The following is a 21,388-nucleotide window of genomic DNA, read 5'->3' on the forward strand; positions in this document are numbered from 1 at the left end:
CATTTTTGCACTCGTTTAAACTAAATTGTGATTAGTTATTTTGCTTTTAGATTGGATTCCCTACAGTATGGAAACAAGCCCTTCAGCCCAACAGGTCCACACTGACTCGCCGAAGAGTAACCCACCCAGACCTATTCCCCTACCCTATATTTACCCCTGACTAATGCACCTAACACTATGGGCAATTTAGTATGGCCAATTCATTGGGCCTGCACATCGTTGGATTGTGGAAGGAAACTGGCGTACCTGGAGTAAACCCAAGCAGACACAGAGAATGTGCAAACTCCACACAGACAGTTGCCCGAGGCGGGAATCGAACCCGTGTCACTGGCACTGTGAGGCAGCAGTGCTAACCACTGAGCCGCTGTGCCGCCCATTTTAATTTTAGAATACCAATAACAGACAGTATTTGGTGCATAGCAAGGAGGTAAAGCATAATTGCCAGGTAGGACAGTGAAATAAAACAAGACAGAACACTTAATATTGTTTATACGTGTTAAGGTAATCCACAAGATAAACAGCTTTTCATAAGCAATGTTTGTCAAATCTCAAATCTGGGCTGCAGCAGTGACCCAGAGTCAGAGGATGTACAGCACAGAAACAGACCCTTCAGTCCAACTTGTCCATGTGACCAGATATCCTAAAATAATCTAGTCGCATTTGCCAGCATTTGGCTCATATCCCTCTGAACCCTTCCTATTCATATACCCATTCAGATACTTTGTAAAATGTTGTTATTGTACTCAAACGGTTCCACAAATAATTATAATTACTAACAACTTATGTTTATATTCATACTTACAGCTCCTGATGAATGCTTTCCCCAAATGAAACAATTTAGGACAAAACACAATCCAAATACAATGCTGGGATAGAGAGTAGCCGTCTATAAAGGAGAAAAACAATGTTGAGGAGCAAAATACAGATAGAGTAAATTCTGTAGACCCCATTATTTATTTGAGGCAGTTTAGCACAGAACAACACTAGCGGTGGAACACATTACCCAGTTCACTAAGTTAAATGACCAAAGCTTGCGTCAGTGGACTGTTCTTCTAAAAGTCAATTAGATTTCATGCATTAATCTTCCCCTGAGAAGCAGGGTAAATAAAAGATTGTATAATAGTGGTGTATGTAATTTCTTACTAAGTACCTAGAGACATTCGAGATCCAATAAAAACCACATGCTGATACCAGATTATGGATTTTGAGTCACACAAGGCAACATCTAACTGAGTTGACCACGAAGACACAAACCATCTCATGAAACAGAAAGGTGCTAAGATCTCTGGCTGATTAGCTAAATCTGATAAGTCAAAGTTGCTAAACATTTTTCTGTAGAACACTGCGCAAAAATATTACTCAAAAATAGCTTATTGACATTGCAGGCTTACATTTACGACTCTAATCACTTGAATAACTCTCAAAAGTAAACTCTGTCCAGATAATTTCAGTTATTTTAGATTCCATTGGAGTAAGTAATGACAAACAACTGAAGTAATTTGGGATATTTCTGATGAAAGTCTTCATGGAAAAGGATTTTGAGGTTTATGTTACCTTTAAATGTGTGGCGATAAAGGCAATGTAGCTCCGATACATTATTTAAAAAGTACCAAGACAAAAAAAGTGGTCAAAATGCTAGTAAGCTTAAAGGAGTGACCTAAAGTCAAAACTCAACCTTATAAGCAGAATTCATCATTTAAAACTTTGCAATGCATCAGTTTCATTCTGAAATTCTCTATAGTCAACATGCCAAATGCATCTCTGACCACATGGTCTAAAGAGTCAATTATAGGGACATCCTCCACACATTTGCCAAATGGCCTCCATGCCCATTGCATATTATGAAAACTGGTTCAAAATCTCAAAAGATGTGAGATAACATATTAACTAAAATTTTGAGAGACTGGGTTAACAGCAGAACACAGACTACAATACTGTATCCTGACATACTGCTGAACTCATGAAAAGCAGCAATGCTCAGAGGCAACACACATATCTATCCCCTAATTGTTACAGTGGCTTTGAAGGATACACTGAATTAGGACTGAATGATGGTTAAAAAAGGATATCCTTTTCAAATTAAATTTTGATGAAATAAGCCAATATTTACTTGGTTGACAAGATTACTTACACAAAAAGCACCTTTCCTCCATCGGTGGCCTTTGAGAGTACGGTACAGACGGCCTGCAAAATAACCACCAAACAGCCTGAAAAAAAAAATTTCCGTAAGATTGACTGAGTAAGAGGAGTGTTGGACTAAATATTTTCTAAATACAGTCTCACAACCTGGAAAAACTGAGTCTTACTGTGCATGAATATTAGAATTTTGTTGTCTCTAGAGATATCCATTTAAAGCCATTCCTTGAAAGAATGGAGTTTGCCATGGTGATCTGGAGTTTTGAAATAATTGAATCACAATGTCATGGACAAAACTTGGTCCTTCAACTCTGTCAATAGTTTTCTTTTTATGAATCACCAACTTAATTCAAGTATTCTTTAATATTACCAATTTTCAAGTTTGCAACATCTCCAATCCAGAAAATGCTCAGTCAGAAACATTAATTATACCTGAAAATGCTTTAAACAGACCCACCTCATTGCTCAACATTAGTAGTGTGTTTTGGGAGTGAAAACATGGAGGATATAGCTGAATAAGTAAAACAATTTGTATTGCTGCTTTATAATATTTTACCATTCAGGTTAATATTTATATCCATAATGTTTTCAGATTCACAGACTTGTGGTTAGACATTCCAATGCCACCCTATGTGATAATCCAGAAAATTCCAAAACCGAGAAACTACTTAGTCGCAAGCATTCTTTGAAATTTACAAGAAGACCATTATGAATGCACGGAGAGAGAGCTGGCTAAAGTGAACTTGCAAATTAGCTTAAATGATAGATCAATATAGGTCTGCAGCGGCAGAAACGTAAGTGGATATTTTAGAATGTGCAGAATGGATACATTTCAATCAGTAAGATGAACACAAAGGGATGGACCCACCATATCTGGTTAACTAGAAGTGAAGATAGGTCAGTGGACAGATCAGAAGATTGGACAGAATATAAAAAGCAGCAAAGAATGACCAAAAAATTAAAAGGAGTGAAAAATGTAAGAAAAAATAGAAATATAAAAACAGTAGGAGCTTCTATTAAATATGAAATATGTTTGGGATACAAGAAACATTTTAAAAGCAGTAATCAATTAGATCATGGAAGGGAGGGTGGAACTTAGAAAAAACACAATTACCAAAGTGGAATGGAATAAATTGTTGAAGTTGCAGGCTGATGAATTTCAACCTGAGAGCTTAGAAGAAGAGGCTAGTAATATAGTTGATGCATTGATTTTAATTCTCCAAAAATCAAGATCTTGGGATGGATCCATTAGGAAGATAGAGAAGTTAACTCCTTTATTCAAAAAAGGAGGACATTTAGGAGGAAAGTACAGGACAGCTGAACATCTGTCACAGGAAAATGTTGGAAGCCATTGAAAAAAGAAGTTACAGCAAGACTTTTGGGCAAGTTCAAAGTAATAAGGCAAAGTTACGATGGTTTAGTGAAAAGGAAGTCATGCTTGCCCATTCTAATAGTGTTCTTTCCAGAGGTAACATATTTCAGCTCAAAGGAGAATCAGCGGATGTACTTCAATTTCTACAAAACATCCGAAAAGGTGACACTTCAATAGGTGCCCGTGGAAAATAAAAACTGTGTAGAGACAGAAAAGATTGGTTGTCTAATAGGAGTAAACGGTAGGTGTAAATGAACTGTTTTTTAATTGGCAAAATGTAACAAATGGTATGCCAAACAAATTGTTGCGGGGGCTGCAACTGTTTACAATTTATACAAATGATTTCAATGAAGGCATAAAATGCATGGTTGCCTAAGTTGCCGCTGACGAAACAATGCAGGAAAGTAAGTTATGAAGAGGACACAGGAGTAACAAAAAGATTATGTGGCGGCAAATGGAGTGTAATTTGAGAAAATGTGAAATAGTCCATTTTATCAGGAAAAATTTAGTATATGATCTAAGTGATGAGAGATTGCAAAGCTGAGTTGCAGAAGGATTGGGTTGTCCTTCTACATGAATTACAAAGGTTAATATGCCGGTGCAGCAAGTAAATACATGTTAGCATTTATCATGAGGGGAATTGAACACAAAAGTAGTGAGGTTATGCTTCAACTGGTGAGAAAGCATATGGAGAACTGTGCACAGTATTGGTCAGCTTATTTAAGGTAGTCTGTAAATGATTTGGAAACAGTTAATACCTGGAAGGGACAGGTTGTCTTATGAGGAAGGGATGATCAGGCGAGCCTTGTACACGATGGAGTTTAGAAGAGTAGGAGGCGACTTGACAGAGACATATAAAATCCTGAGAGGTTTTGACAGATGCAGAGAGAATGTTTCTTCTTATGGGAGAATCTAGAACTAGGGTTCATTTACAACTGGAGATTAGGTGGGTTTTTGTTTTGCTGAGGATTCAGTGTCTTTGGAACTTTTTTTCCTGAAAAGAGATGGAAGCACAGTCCTTGAATTTTTTTTAAGCAGGAGTAGACTACTGTTAAACAATGGGTTGACAAGTTATCAGGTAGCTGGAAATGTGGATTTGAAGATCACCATAATCTTATTGAATGGCTGGTTTCTGTTTTGTATGTTCATATGTATTTTTTGACAGCGAATTCCAACTGCTATATAATTTTACCACTCACTTAATTTGGTTTTATCCTTTAGAATGTCCCATACCCATCTACATAATATTGTTCCTGTCAAGTCAACTTGTAAATCCACATGCAATACCCTCAATTCCTTCATTCAAGTCATTATTATTTATATCAAGAAGTCGAGACCCTAGTCCAAATCTATGGGTACGCTACATTCAGAAGGCGTCAAAACTCACTGTTGTACAACCAGTTGTCAACTGATAGCCTAAGCAATTTGTTTGCATGGCATCTTATTACATGCCTCTAGGGATTCACATTGCCAAATTCCAGGCACACGCCTTGTCAATCTTGATAGTAACATCAAAGAATTCAACAAAATGAATCAAACAATATGAAATGCAACTAGAGTGGTCTTAATTTTCCTTTAAACCTGACCTTGAACCATGCTTGTTAGTGGGCGGCACGATGGCACAGTGGTTAGCACTGCTGCCTCACAGCGCCAGAGACCCGGGTTCAATTCCCGCCTCAGGCGACTGACTGTGTGGAGTTTGCACATTCTCCCCGTGTCTGCGTGGGTTTCCTCCATGTGCTCCGGTTTCCTCCCACAGTCCAAAGATGTGCAGGTCAGGTGAATTGGCCATGCTAAATTGCCCGTTGTGTTAGGTAATAAGGGGTAAATGTAGGGGAATGGGTGGGTGGCGGGTCGGTGCGGACTTGTTGGGCCGAAGGGCCTGTTTCCACACTGTAAGTAATCTAATCTAATCTTGTTTAACAAATCACAAACCTAGGTCCCTTCAATGGAGGCCAAGAGCATTATATATTTGAAGAAGTTATTCACAATGAGCTTTATGATGGCACATGCTGCTATTAAACTCAGCTAAGGTCATGTAATTCCAATAATTGAATAAAATGCAGGTTCGCCTCATGAGTATCAGTAACAAAAGGACTCACGGCAAGCTGACTTTTTTCAAGCTGGTAGCCCATTTAACAATCAAATTTGAAGACAACCTTAATGAGACATCAATCTAAACCAGTCAACTGTCAACATGAAAATGATTGAACATGTTCAGCATCTGAACCCTGCATCAATAGTTTTCTCTCACTGTATTGGTAATAGAACTGTTAAAGATGGGAGAAAAAGTTTTGATCTACTTTTGGAGCAAAACGTGACATATGTATAAGTCAATGGAATGGGCGAAGTGAAAATAAAGACAGCGAACACAATTGTCTGGTGTTCATATGATGCCAATGGCTGATCCAATGGTTGAGGCCATCTTTGAATGATAATCTGTTAATTTTGTAGGTGGAGTATGAACAAATGGAAAACATTCTCATCCTTGAATTTCACACATTTTTAAAAAATCAATTAACATACCCCATGAACATGAACAGGAAACAAGCAGTTGTCATCAGTGCTCCTCTACTAGATGGTGACAGCATTCCTAACATGGCAACAACTGAAAATAAAATCATATGTAACATTAGAAAAGGATCTAAAAAAAATACAGCTATCATATTTTAAAGAAGAAATATGATGGCAAATACTCACTGATTACAATGAGGATCATGCAAAACAACTGGATCCCAGATCCTAAGAGAGAGCTGAGAATCATAGGATACTGAGGTGGCCTGAACACATCACCATGGACAAGTTTCCAACCAGATTCTTCCATCGTGTCTTCCTACAAGCATTAAATTTACAAATCTATGATGATTGAGCTTCAACTAAAAATGTCACTTTGCCCATTACTTTCATATTCTTCGTTACTACCCAGTGCTTAAGACAAGCCTTTCAAGAAAGCAAACAGGCCAGTTTCCCTGTTTCCTCATTAAGAGTCAGCTCAGCAACATTTATGAATTTCTATTTAAATTTTAAAATGAATTTTTAAAATATGCCATTGCATTTACCATTTCCCTTTTAGGCTCAGTTTCTACTAGGGCTACGAAGGTTTTGACCTCAACTCAGCCTTCGTCAAACAACAGAAGTCATCTCCTGAGGGTACACAGAGAGTGACCACCTTGACTTCAAGGCCACATTCCTCACAGTATGACATGAAAGAGCCTTAGAAGTCCAATTAAACTAGGGTTAATACAAATCAGGGAAGATACTGTTGGTCAGTGTTGTATCTAACACAAAAGATAAACGGTTGTGGTTGTTGGAGGCTAACAATCTTAGCTTAAAGACATCGCTAAAAGAGTTTGAGAGTAGATCATTTTAGGTGACTTTCAGATGTGTAATGACGTAGCTCTGGAGCAGATGGGATATGAACCTGGGCATTTGGACTTACACGCAGGACAGTGTCACCATGTCACAAGTGTCCTAATTCCTCAGGTTAGTATACAAGGCACAAACATTTTCAGCTGCTTCATCAATGACCTACCATCTATCCTAAGAGTATCTATTGCAATGTCAAAAGCAGAGATATTCATGGCTGATTGCACACCATTCAACACTATTTTTAACTCCTCAGATAATGATGCAGCCCATGTCTAAACACAGTAAGACCTGGACGATATCAAGGCTCAAGTTGACAAGTGGCAAATGGCATTCACGCCACAGAAATATCAGGCAATGACCATATTGAAAAAGAAAGAATCCAACTGACATCCTTGACATTTAGTGACATGGGCATAATTGAATTCCCACTATCAAAAGTCTGGAGGTTATTACTGTTGAGAACTGAACGAACTATTTAAATACTGTGGCTACTGTATTCGGTCAGAGACTCGCAATCCTCCTGACACTTCGAGATCTGTCCATAATCTACAAGACAATCTCAGGAGTGTGATGGAATACTGCTCACTTGTCTGGATTAGTGGAATGCCAAAAACACTCAAGCAGCTTGACACCATCCAGGACAAAACAGCCTGCATGATTGGCACTATATCCACAAACATCCATTCCTTCCATCACTGCATAAATTAAGCACTATGTATATTCTACAAGGTTAACAACAATAATTCACCAGGACTCCTCAGACAGCACCTTCCAAACCTTCAACTACTATCAGCTAAAAAGACAATGGCACCAGATACATGGGAACACTACCACCTGCAAGTTCCCTGTAAGCCTCACCATCCTGACTTGGAAATACACCTCATTCTTACAGTGTCACTGAGTCAAAGTCCTGGATCTCCTTCTTTAACAACATCAGGAGTATACCTAAATAAAATGCACAACAGCGGTTCAAGGCAGCAACGCACTCCCACCTTCTCAACAACGTGGGATTAGCAATAAAGGCTAGACCAGCCATCGAAGCCCCAGCCCACTTTTTTTATGGTATAGGCTTGATGAGTCAAAGGGCCTTTTCTGTACTGTAAGGTTCTATGAATGAATTAAAAATGCAAAATCCATGTCTTTGATGATCATTTTTGAACTCAGTGTAAAGTGGTGAGAAGATACAACTTTCACTTTCGTTATCAAGCATTTAGTCATTGTATCAAGATGAATAGTGACTATTCTCTTTATTCAGAGGTACTTTTATTCCAACATTGGGGCTATGTGCCATGCACTCACTCGTGCTTTCTCACTCTTTCCACATATCAGCTACGTCCACTAAATGTCTTTCACATAAAGGAACAATTAGACCAAATGAAATCTGCAATCCGTGTGCCTCAACAAGGTACGAATAAAGTCAGGGTCAGAGATGTACAACACAGAAACAGACCCTTTGGTCCAATTTGTCCACACTGACCAGATATCCCAACCCAAACGAGTCCCACCTGCCAGCACCCGGCCCATATCCCTCCAACCCTTCCTATTCATATACCATCCAGATGCCTCTTAAATGTTGCAATTGTACCAGCCTCCACCACTTCCTCTTGCAGCTCATTCCATACACGTACCACCCTCTGCGTGAAAACGTTGCCCCTTAGGTCTCTTTTATATCTTTCCACTCTCACTCTAAACAGATGCCCTCTAGTTCTGGACTCCTCCATCCCAGGGAAAAGACTTTGTTTATCCTATCCATGCCCCTCATGATTTTATAAACCTCTATAAGGCCACCCCTCAGCCTGTGACACTCCAGGGAAAACAGCCCTAGTCTATTCAACCTCTCCCTATAGCTCAAATCCTCCAACCCTGGCAACATCTTTTCTGAACCCATTCAAGTTTCACAACATCTTTCAGATAGGAAGGAGACCAGAACTGCATGCAATATTCCAAGAGTGGCCCAACCACTGTCCTGTACAGCATAGGCCCTAAAAGTGAACGATGACTGAGTGAACATTTCAAATGCAGATTCTTGATTTCCTCTTTACAGCATAAATGGAATAAGTGACAACTTGAGATAGACTGAATTTAAAAGGACATTGACAAGAGAAACAAAAGCACTAAAAAAAAAAATCACTGAAAGAGACAAAATAGCTCAAGGGTCTAAATAAACTACAAATTATATTGAATCACCTAATTAAGAGAAAATACCTTAGTTGCTACAACTTTGAAGTATGAGAGAATGCAATTCATTGCGTTTGGAAATCTAATCTTGGACCATAAAGTCCTTTCCCTGAACTTCAATTCTTAGTAAGAGCAAATCCTCAAAAAAATTCAAACTAACATTTGTTTTAACAAGTTTAAGTTAAATTCATAGGAGTAAAGCAAGTTGATATCCTGAGACATTGCTCAGAAATAGTTGAGAGCTGGAAGGGTAATTCATTATTTATGGGTAGGTGCTTCTTAGCAGGTGCTTCTTAGCAGATTAGTTACATGGTGAGTAAATCTCAAATGCAATAGGTAATTGGATTTGCTTTTTTAAAAAATATTAAGCAGTATCATGATGTTCTAGTCTAGAATTTTAAATGCTTCTCACAAGAAAATTAAACTAAATTTACCACTGCCACTACCCTCTGAAAAGAAAAGTTACACCAATGAGGAAATGAATATGTAAATAAATCACAGCACCCAAAGCTGTCAAAGCAACTTTCTCCATTCAGAACTGCAGATTACAACATGGCTACCAAAGTTCCTCTCAACTGATGGGTGCACAGAAACCTGGAATGTAATGGGCACAATTAGCAGACTATATACACAACAAAGAAAAACTAAAGGCAACACTGAAACAGATTAAAAGTCAGGAAATACATAGCCCATTCCAAAGCACAGTAGGACAAACAGGGCTTATGAAGTCAGAAGTCACATCACATCAGGTTGTAGTCCAACAGGTTTATTTGAAATCACAAGCTTTCAGAGTTGCTCCTGATGAAGGAACAGTGCTCTGAAATCTTGTGATTTCAAATAAGCCTTTTGGACTATAACCTGGTTTCCTGTGACTTCTGACTTCATCCACCCCAGTCCAACACCGGCACTTCCACATCAGGGTTTACATATACAGTCCAGTTAACTTGCAAGATGACCCCAAAAATATTATGACCAAAGACAAAATTAAATAAATGGGAGCTTAAGAGTAAAGAGCAAAACAGAGTTATTTTAGCTGCTAGAAAACAGGATTGATGACTTGCTTGGTTTTGTTTTATTTTCAAAACTAAATATGCCATAATGTGGATATTTGTTATAAAGTTGACCTGTGCAATTCTTAGTGGGGAGGTGGTGTTTGAGGAACAACATGGATACTGAAATAACTTTCAACAACTGTAGTAGGAAGTGAAGTGCCTAGTTATGTTTATTAATTGTCTAAGCAAAGTATGTTAATGAGAATATTTTGAACCTTAGATTTTGTTTTGCTTCAGCTGCAGCATATCAGGTGGAAAATTTTCATACAGGTGAATAAATTATTTGGTTCTTCCCGCACCCTGCCACTCCAAGGGCATAACTGAAAAGTTAATCAAGTTGTCCAGGAAGAAAGAAATGTCCCATAAATTGCCAACAGCTCATGTGTTAAATACCCTTATTCCCAAGTCATTTAATTCACAGTCAAACATACATACAATGTCATCTTCTCTGTTATAGTTTGCAATGTCCTTCCTGAGAGTTCGAATGATTATCATGCTAAGAATTCCTGAGAGAAAGAAAGAAGTTTCAAAATTAGGTTTTCAAAACTGAAAGGTGAAGAATGTCATCATTTTCAAATTGTTAAGCTATAACTTCTAAATTTAACTCAGCCACCATCTCAAGGCATCGACTAAAGGACAAAAAATGTTTGCCCTTAAGAATATGTAAAACATTATGCCTAAATAACAGCAAAACTAGCTTTCAGAAATATTCCTTTAAGAATTATCCCAGTACAGGAGAAAAAAACATAACGGAGCATGAAACAGATCACTTAATTTTGATGCTGAAACCAAGGATTCAAAACACTGGTACACCACTGGAACCAGGTCTGACTGTGCCTCCTTTCTCACTAGATTGAAAAACTACTGCTGTGAAATATTGTCCTAAACATACTCTAGAAACAGGACAGGACAGGGTTCTGTCCAGGACAGAACCCCACTGGTCCTCACCTACCACCCCACTAACCTCCATGTACAGCGCATCATCCGCCGTCATTTCCGCCCCTCCAAACGGACCCCACCACCAAGGATATATTTCCCCCCCCTATCAGCATTCCGTAAAGACCACTCCCTCCGTGACTCCCTCGTCAGATCCACACCCCCCACTAACCCAACCTCCACTCCCAGCACCTTCCCCTGCAACCGCAGGAGGTGCAAGACTTGCGCCCACACCTCCCCTCTCACCTCCCTCCAAGGCCCCAAAGGAAACTTCCATATCCGCCACAGATTCACCTGTACCTCCACACATATCATCTATTGCATCCTCTGTACCCGATGTGGCCTCCTCTATATTGGGGAGACAGGCCGCCTACTTGCGGAGCGTTTCAGAGAACACCTCTGGGACACCCGGACCAACCAACCCAACCACCCTGTAGCTCAACATTTCAATTCCCCCTCCCACTCCACCAAGGATATGCAGGTCTTTGGACTCCTCCATCGTCAGACCACAGCGAAACGACGGTTGGAGGAAGAACGCCTCATCTTCCGGCTAGGAACCCTCCAACCACAAGGGATGAACTCGGATTTCACCAGTTTCCTCATTTCCCCTCCCCCCAGCCTGTCTCAGTCAAATCCATCAAATTCAGCACCGCCTCCCTAACCTGCAATCTTCTTCCCAACCTCTCCGCCCCCACCCCTATCTGTCCTATCACCCTCACCTTGACCTTTTTCCACCTATCACATTTCCGACGCCCCTCCCCCAAGTCCCTCCTCCCTATCTTTTATCTTAGCCTGCTGGACAAACTTTCCTCATTCCTGAAGAAGGGTTAATGCCCGAAACGTCGATTCTCCTGTTCCCTAGATGCTGCCTGACCTGCTGCGCTTCTCCAGCAACACATTTCCATACTCTAGAAACTCCTACCCTCCTCGATCCTTCAGCCTACTATTATCCTTAGTCTACACTTCAATTACTGAAGTCACCTATTAAAATAATTTTATAATTCCTGCACTCCTCTGTCATTTCCTTGCAAATTTTCCCTTTCCAATTTTCCTATCAGTCAACAATTTAATTGTATCACTTTTTGTTTTTTCAACTTAAGTCAAATCCATTCTGTCAGTGGCCTCTCTGGTATTTTGTCTCTTCAGCACTGCAACACTCTTTAAATAATGCAGGTACCCTTCCTCCTTCCTGGCATCTTGCATCCAGAAGTTTTTGATACTCACATCTTGCTTTTCTTTGAAAAAGGTCTGAGTTACAACCGTAACATATTACTGCCACATAGCTACTAGGGTCTGCAATACATCTACATTCACAGCTATCTGCCACTCTGCATATTCGCCGACATGCATGACAACTCAAATGAGTCTTTATTGCTTGCCACCTAACTCTGAACCCATCTAAATAACTTAATATTTCCTACTCCGGTGGAGATTCTCTAATACTCAGAGCACTTGGACATTACCCTCTAATATTCCTGCCAGTTTCGATTACTCTGTTAAGTTAATTTGAGCCCTCCTCTGTAGAACTAGGAAATACCCCCTCAAAAGAGATTATGCCAGTTCTGTTTTGTTGCACCAATCCAGCCTGGGATAGGTCCCATTTCATAAGGCTGGCCCCAACGTCCTCCTTTCTGCACTGTGCCATCTTTCCATCTGCTTTATCTCCTTTCTCCATACTTATTACACACAGTATCAGGAGTAATCCAGAGTCGTCTTCTTTTGAGGTGCTGTTTATTAATTTTTGATGTAATTTCCTAGTTTTTCAGTTACTGATTGTCTGTAGCTACAGAAGTGCCTGTCTGTCCTCCTAACTACCAAATATCCTATTGTTATTCCTCTAATCTTCTTTGTGCTGTCTGTAGAGATGAGGAAACTATGGTGCTGTTTATCTAACTTTGGCTGTTACTCCCAAGATGAACATCACTCTAATCAACATTCAGAAATAAAAACAGTAAGTGCTGGGGAAATTCAACAGGTGTGGCAGCATCTGTGGAGACAGAGACAGACAGTTATAATGTTTTATGTCCAATATTACTTTTTTTAGAATGAAGGCTGCTGCCTTCTCTAAATACTGGTTTCAGAATGAAATGCTCTCAGAAAACTCCTGAACTGACTGCCTATTTCTTTCCGATTGCTGGTATAGGCAGTTATTGGTCATCTCAAATGTTGATATCTGAGCCTGTCAGTCAATTACTGTGTCATTTGGAAACCATGGAAGTTTGTTGGCACTGGTACAATGATTTTCCTGGGAAGGTTGACCAGCTGAAAACAGAAAGACTCTAATGATTGAGAAATGTGGGACTTATCTGGTACATCACTACATTTGTTTGCCTGTTAGGTATTTAGTTTCCCAGGAATTAATGAACTCAGTCAATGCTTTTATAAAATGCAGAAAAGATACATTAAAAAGGATTTATTTGAACTGCTGTATGGATATCCTGTTCACACTATATATTCTATTAGAAGTGTAGCACTGAAACAGAGCACTCATTGCATCATGACCCACCTCCCACTCATCATCATCTATTGTTATTCTTCTCTCCATTGCATTTGTCTTGCTTTCTTTGAACTGCATCTTTACTCGTGAACTCAACTTTCTAGCTGTAGTGATTTACATATTGCCCTATGTTCTAGACATTGTAACCCATTTCGAGATAAATTTATCTCCATATTAAAGTATTACTGAGTAGATTATACTTATGGCCCCTAGTTTTGATCACCTCCACAAGTGATCATATTTACCATGTTAAACCCTTTTCATAATCTTAAACAACCATGAAATAGTTCTACGAAAATGAAAAGCATAACAATAATAATCAACTCACCAGACAGAAAGAAAACTACAACGACTGAATTCACAATTGAGAACCAGTGAATCTGTACATCACTCATTGTTAAGTACGTGTCCCAGCGAGATGCCCATTTAATAACACTTGCCTAGGAATACAAAGTACAGAAAGGTATAAATGATTTGATATTAACTTGACACTTTACAGTTTCATATTCTATCCAAGTTTAATTACACAGTCTGCAGAAAGTTTTACGATAACCTGACGCCAGATCAGCAGTATAAACCTTCAGGTCATTTTGACATACTGGGTGCTCATATGCACAAATAAAAGCACATGCTGTTTTCTGGTTCACAATACAAAGAAAATGGTGAACTATTATTGCATAGCTTTGTGGTTCAGACTCTTCAAGTGTTCAGTAATTCACATCTTCCTTCTACAAATTCTCCAAAAAATTGAGTTTAAAAAGGACATAGTTAGCAAAATCAGATGCTTGGATTTGACTAATGTAGGGCTCTGTACTGGCATGTTTATTGCCTACACAATGCTTACCTCCCAACGGACTGAGTAAGTAAAAAGCACGTCATTTTCTTTATTGGGATCAATCTCCTGGGGAAGAGACCCTGCAGCCTCAGGCAGGATGCAATTTCCTTGCTCATCAGCTTTTAGATCTGGAAAAAAAAAGATAATTAAATAGATACAACAACCCAATATTTAATGGGTTTGAATTTTTTTTTGAAATACTTACTCATTAAGTAATGAGACAAATATTTCTTCCATTCACAAAAAAACAAACAATGATAAACAATGATTTATAATGCTAGCAACTCTTAAGCCACCTTTAATTTTGCATTTGATCAAATTCAGTATAAGTATATTGTCTTTTGTTTTCTCCTTTAACTTCCCTCAGAAAACTTTGAAATTGAAAATGCTTGCTTACATTTGTCATGAAAAAGGAAAAAATTCACCTGAACGTTATTATGTTGGGAGTGGATAAATAAGTCAAACTGAACTCTGTACATAAAAGCAAAAATTGAAGCAATAGAAGTAAATGAGAAGTTGCAAATATTATCCCAAATATTTCCGTCAGCATCACAAATGCTGCACTGACATTGACCAGTCAGAAAACTGCACACTTACTATGTTGCATTTAAAAAAGTTTTGACTTCTGATCCAAAATGCTCAAAAACAGGAATTCATGTGGAGACCTATAAAGAGAACAGCAGAGAAGAAATGCTCCATTCTATGGCACTAAGTTGACATATAGTAATTTTAAAGGTCCAGCCTGAATGTTTGTGAATGAGTGATGCGGTTAAGTGGATGAGTAAATGGATAGTGGAGTAGGCTGGTATGTTTGTGAAATAGGGTGTGAAAGGTCGAGAGTGATTGGGATATGGTAGGTGCACAAGGTGTGCAAAAGGACAGTGAATTAGTAGGTGGAGGTAAATATGAGTAAACAGGCAGGTGGGTGAGAACAGGTAAGCAGATTAGGTGATTCGTGCGTCAGATTGAGAGTAGTCAAATCAAGTTTGAGGGGCAATTGGTCCAAGGGTTCGCAGGTAGTGTTTTTTGGTGGGGCTGCGATTACAGGGGGTAGTTGTGATGTTACATATTATGAGACAAGATTTTAACTGGAATACTATTGCTGTACCTACTCCAGAACTGGAGCGCGCTAGGCATCAGGGATTCATCCCACTGGAAGTTGAAGTTATCCCAGTCCTGTGAACCATTAGCACTGTCATGGCTGATATTGCAGAAACCTACCATGCCTAATGCAATTGGCATATAGATAATTATTGCTTGACTAGTTGCTTTTTTCCGCAAATATAAAAGACTTACATATGGATTTATGAAGACCCAAAAGTCCCACTTCTCCCCACATTATAAAGATTGTCTGCCTTGACATAACTGTACAACTAACGTAACAACATAGCTAGGGTTGACCTGAACTCTCGTTAGCACTAAATTAATGCAAGGACCAATTGCATTCGCTCACACTGGCAGGGAATTAGTATAAAACATACAAAAATACTGTTACCAATTTATACGAGAACTGTTAGTCTCCTAATTTTGCTCAAAATCAAAACATCAAAAGCCTATCAAGAAAAGGCATAAATCCAACTAAGCATAGCACCAGAAATATGAACTAACTGTTTTTCAAAGCTCAACACCATTGGTTGTATGTCATTTTGAATATGCTGTCATGTTGCTAAAAAGCAAAGTGTGCCTATGATATTACTACTCCCTGTAGCATTAGTATATGAAGAATATTCTACAAGACATTTAACCATAGTTAACTGTTTACCATGAATCTACACGCATATGTAGCAAAACCAGAGCAGTGCTGATATACATTTGTTGCATTTAAATGTTCACTTAAATATTATACAATTATTGTTTTGCCTTTGTAGTTATAATTCTACAACATGCAAGTATGCTCAAATTATATCCAGAAATAATACTATTACCTTCATACTTAACACTCTGTGGTATCACTTCAAAACGCACAACTCTATATGTAGGTTCCTGCTCTTTCTCTATTTCTTCCTTGTGATAATAGACAATGAAGGAGAGATGGTTGTGGAGGTAGAACTGGAAAGTAAGAACATGTGAATTTGGTTGTATTTGCAAGAGAAGTGAGAGTGGGAGACAGAATACTAGGTATGCCTGATCTCCCACCAAACCTACACTTACGTGACCACACGCAAAATAAAACAAACAATTGTAAAAACAATGGGCTCGCAATGTAGATATTACAGCTTGGAATTATGAAGTTTAGTTTGTGGCATAGTTTTTATTCTGGATTAAGTCTTAAATACATAGTGAAAGCCACATTTTCCACTCTCAGAGAAACATTGGGGAATAATAAGTTATTCTGTTACAGTAATACAGATGGCATCATTATTTTTGCTTTGTAAGTCAGAGGGTATGGAAATACAGTGGATAATGCTATTGCCTGAACTCAAACACTATAATAATGATGAATTTTACATAAACATACAGATTAAAATGATAATCTGTATCCTTTTAATCTACACCTGCTCTGCCATTCATTAAGATCAAGGCACATTTAATAGACAGAACACAATGCTTCAGAAAGAAAATTGAAACTTGCATTTAAACATTAAATAAAATTACTAAATTTCTAGACTTAATCTTTGCAAACTTCTGTTCAACACATACCAGCATTTATTAAAGATTCAGAAGTGGAGTACTTGAATGCTCTATTGTAATATCAAAAATATTTAATTACAATGGAATGTGATCTATAAAGGCAATTCTAGAAGTATGGGGCATTTCTAGAATAAAGCAGCCTTCAACAAATTGTGCTTACTTTATTGTGTATTTTTTAGTATTTTGAATAGAACACATGTAACAAACTCAGGAGGTCTGGCAGCATTTGTAGAGAAACAGTTATTGTTCAGTCCAACATGATCTTTCTTTATATCTGAAGGCAGCTAGAAATATGATGGGGTTTTGGCTGTTGAAAATGAGGGGAACAGCAAGTAGAACAAAAAGGAAAAGTTACGAAATGGTAAAAGGGGAGGGAGATTAGAGATCAAGAACATGTCTGAGAACAAAAGGCAAAGGGAGTGGTAATGATTGCAGAAAATGCACAATACATACATGCAGTGTAGAATATAATCAGCTTTGAAAGCAGAAACATGTGACCAAGAATCAGACACATGGAAGGAAGAAAAAGTATAGCAAAACAGAGGTCAGAGTTCATGATCTGAAACTGTTGAACTCAAAGTTTAGTTCAGACAGCTGTAAAGTGCCTAAGCCTCCGGCTTGCACTGGGTTTCAATGGAAAATTGCAACTGTACCAATACAGAAACATGAACATGGAACACGATGAAGGACCAAAATGGCAATTGCCCAGAAGGTTTGCAAAGAGTGTGGAGGTATTCCACAAAGTGGCTACCGAGCCTGCTTTTGGTCTCCATGGTGTAAAGAATGTTGCATCAAATAATTTAGACTGAAAGAAATACAAGAAACTGCAGCCTCGCGTGGAAGGAATGTTTGGGGCCTTGGTTAGAGAGGAGGTAGAAGGCAAAGGACAAGTTGTTACATATCCTGCAAACGTGTGGGAAGATGCTGAGATAAATGGATGCCGTTTTAGAACTGAGAGCAGTGGATCAGAGTGTTTCAGTAGGAATGCTTACTGACCAGTGAGGAGAGGGATAGGTATGTTTGGTGGTGGAATCAGACAGGATTTGGTGGAAAGGACAGAGGATTATCCTTCTTGTATGAAGACTGGTAGGGTGAAAAGTGAAGAAAAGGGGAAACCTCTCATGGCTCTGGATGGGGTTGAAGGAGTGAGAACAGAAATGCAGCACCTGGGTCATACACAGTTGAACATCCTGTAAAAGAGGAAGGCATATCAGGAATGCCAATGTGGAAGGTAGTAACCCTGGAAGAGATGTGACAGACAGTAAAATTAAGAGATCAGAATGAAGTCCTTACAGGATGCATTGTTTGAGTAAGTGTAGTCAAGGTAGGTGTGGAAGTAAGTGGGTTTGCAATGAATATTAGTTAACAATCACATACTCAGAAATGGAGCCAGAGACATCAAGGAAGAGACGGAAGAGTCAGAAATTGACCAGGCCAGTTCTAGAGTAGCAAGAAACAGCACCAATAAATTCATTGACATATCTTGCAAAGAGTTATTGGAGCAGGCCCAAGAAGGTCCACAACGACAAATGTTTCTCACACTCCACAAAATGATAAACATAACTAGTCTCCATGCAGGATGTCATGACCGCAGATTATAACACAAGATCACCTACTGACATATCAAACTTTAACTGCAATATGTTTTTTTTTACAAAGGAAAAAGGTCACAAATCCAAAGGTTTATTATAGGTTAATTTATTTGGATTTGGGAGAAAACCATCTACAAAGGAAGGGATCCTTTTTCAATTGTACTTGCTGCAGCAAAAGAGGGAGCAGGTGATTAACTAAGGGAAGTCAGTTCATCCCCTCACCTGTTTCAGCGTTTGAGGTGTCCCATCTGAAAAGATATTAAACTGGGGAACCTCACCCAGTATTTGTTCATAACAGGGTACCAAACAGGCAGATCTTTCATTTAGAAGAGGTGTGACAAGTTAATGGAATATTGTTCAATGAGATAAAAAGCTCAGCCAGGTAGAATAGGATAGTGGTAAATGGAGACTGTTCAAGTCACTGGTCAAGGAAGAAATGGAGAGCCCTGTGGTGTAAAATTCCAAGCAGTGGAATGTGGTGAAACGGTTAAAAATTATGTCCCAATACATGTGTGAATCTAACCGGAATGGAGGTGTTGCTTAGTCCCGTGTGAATCTTCTTATCTGTATGTAACCAGAATGGAATGTGTTTTTTAGCCTTGCTCTGCTGTTCACATGAATGTTTATATCTGGAAGAGAGTATATCAGCTGGAAAAGTCTCCAGTTCGGTGAGTCTGCTCCGGGGTTACGTTTAACCGCCGAGCGTGGGTTGTTGGCAACCGCTCTACGAGAACTGACGGCTCCCAGTTCCGGTAACATGTAGAGTGAGTATAAGCCAGACCCGTTCTGGCGACGCTGCGGGGAATAAAATGCCCATATTCTAGCAGACTCGCCTCTTGGTCGTTTGTTCTGTGTCAGACTACTCTCCTACGAACCTGACCTTGAGAATTTTTTAAAACAAGCCCTCAGACCAACCTAGAAGCTTACAAGGTTTTAGAGGGATTGGACATCCATCGTGAAGCAGCTGCCATTAGGGCCAGGAAATTAAATTGCTGGAATGACACAAGGCCTCAGAAAAGTCATGCCTGTAGACAAGAGGAGACAGGATGAGGGGGAAGAGTGTCAAGATAGGAAAAAAGATTCACTGGAACAGGAGCAGCCTGAAATGATGAGTCTGCCAGGGCAGTTGTGCTTGGGAATTTGGGAAGGAGGTAGAAACAGGCTGTTCATGGTTGTGGAACTATAAAGATGTGAAGCTATGGATTCAGACAAGAGGTCACCAACAGCCTTGTAAATGACTTTCAGTGGTGGGGTCATGGTCCAAGGAGAGATAGGAAGAATTAATTGAGCACTGGCACTTATCTCTAGACATAAGATGTTGGTATACCAGACGATATCTGCTCATAAAAGTGATGCTGCTATGATGATACAGTTAGGATTAGACTCAGAGTCCGGACCACGTTCAGAGGGAGACACGTGAGAGTGGGTGAAGAGAGCAGAAAAATTAAGGCAGCTGATTTCACTGAAAACTGACTGCATGGTAAGAACAAAGGCAAGAGATCAAAGGTAAGGATACAGGTCAAGGGAGGGTCTTGGAAATAATTCAACATGTCCTTTGAACAGGGAGAGAATTGTGATAGCAGGCCTGGAGGTGAAGGCATTGTTGTATCTTGCCCATAATTCATTGAGGGTAGTGGTATGAGGGAATTCAGTATTGTGTTTATATGCTTTAATCCTCAAGACAAAGCAGCTTGACTACATTACAAACTAGCAGGAATTTTCAGAAATAGCACTATTACTTTTCTCATATATTGAATTCCCATTAAGAAATTAGAAGATTAGAATCCTTACAGTGTAGGTCCACGTCGATCCTTCTGAAGAGTAACCCACCCAGACTCATTTCCCTATACTTCCCTCTGACTAATGCACCTAACACTATGGAACAATTTAACATGGCCAATTCACCTGTCCTGCATACCTTTTGGAATGTGGGAGGAAACCGGAGCACACCCATGGAGACACAGGGAGGATGTGCAAATCTACACAGACAGTCGCCTGAGGCTGAAATCGAACCTGGGTCACTGGCGCTGTGAGACAGCAGTGCTAACCACTGAACCCCTTTAAGGCTGACAAAAGATAAGATCCAAATGTCTGCACACAAATCAAAGCTTTTTGTATTGAAGTAATTATTCTAACAGCTTAACTTTCTGTTTACTTATGGCTCAAATATCTAATTTCATTTCTAAGGATAGATTTCCTGTTTAGTGCAGCAAGTCTGTCCAGTTAGTTTTACCTTGTTATTGTCAATAAATCCCAATCTATAACCATGCTCAAACTGTACTTCCTTCTCTTTCTTTTTGTCATTGTCATCATGGTTTGGGTAAAATTCCAATCGTGTTGCGACAGGCAGGTTATCTGCAATTCTAGAACAGACAATTACCATTCATAAATGGAGGGGGAAAAAAACGAATACCTCAAACTTTACATTAAAAGATCCATAGTAACATGCAAAATCTTCAGTATTCTAATTACCTTTGTAAAAATATTGCTGAGTTCCCCTGCGTAATTCTCATCATAATCCTGAATCTATATCACCTAGTCACAAAGTCTTTCATCTGTTCAAAACTTTTGAGTTTTGAAAACCTCTTGGCCTGCTCAGTTTGAGTGACAAAAGCCTTAATTTCATAAGTTTTGTTTTAAAAGACCATAGCTAATTTCTGATATGCTTCACGGAACTTTTGCTAGATCATGATAGTATGCCATTGTGTATTCAACTCTTGTACCCTTCAAGCACAAATGTTGCTGGCAGCTTAGGGTTGACGAATTTACCCTGAAGTTTCAACTTCAAGT

The 21,388-nt window shown here is 39.1% G+C and overlaps 1 protein-coding gene across 2 annotated transcripts in view; it reads right to left on the minus strand.

Annotated features, from left to right (window-relative positions):
- Positions 1-21,388, minus strand: part of tm9sf4 (transmembrane 9 superfamily protein member 4) — a 47,760-nt gene that overhangs the window by 11,893 nt on the left and 14,479 nt on the right. For both annotated transcript variants that reach the window (XM_043710501.2, XM_087994851.1), the window contains exons 5-13: positions 20,832-20,961; positions 16,301-16,424; positions 14,385-14,503; positions 13,869-13,980; positions 10,543-10,613; positions 6,209-6,341; positions 6,035-6,116; positions 2,132-2,207; positions 803-886 (exon numbers count right to left, since the gene is read on the minus strand). In XM_043710501.2, coding sequence (XP_043566436.1) covers positions 803-886; positions 2,132-2,207; positions 6,035-6,116; positions 6,209-6,341; positions 10,543-10,613; positions 13,869-13,980; positions 14,385-14,503; positions 16,301-16,424; positions 20,832-20,961 — 931 coding nt within the window. The remainder of the gene's footprint in view (positions 1-802; positions 887-2,131; positions 2,208-6,034; positions 6,117-6,208; positions 6,342-10,542; positions 10,614-13,868; positions 13,981-14,384; positions 14,504-16,300; positions 16,425-20,831; positions 20,962-21,388) is intronic.

Source organism: Chiloscyllium plagiosum, unplaced genomic scaffold, assembly GCF_037043375.1.
Source record: "Chiloscyllium plagiosum isolate Xiang-an unplaced genomic scaffold, Cpla_swu_hap1 HiC_scaffold_15, whole genome shotgun sequence".
Classification (NCBI taxonomy): domain Eukaryota; kingdom Metazoa; phylum Chordata; class Chondrichthyes; order Orectolobiformes; family Hemiscylliidae; genus Chiloscyllium; species Chiloscyllium plagiosum.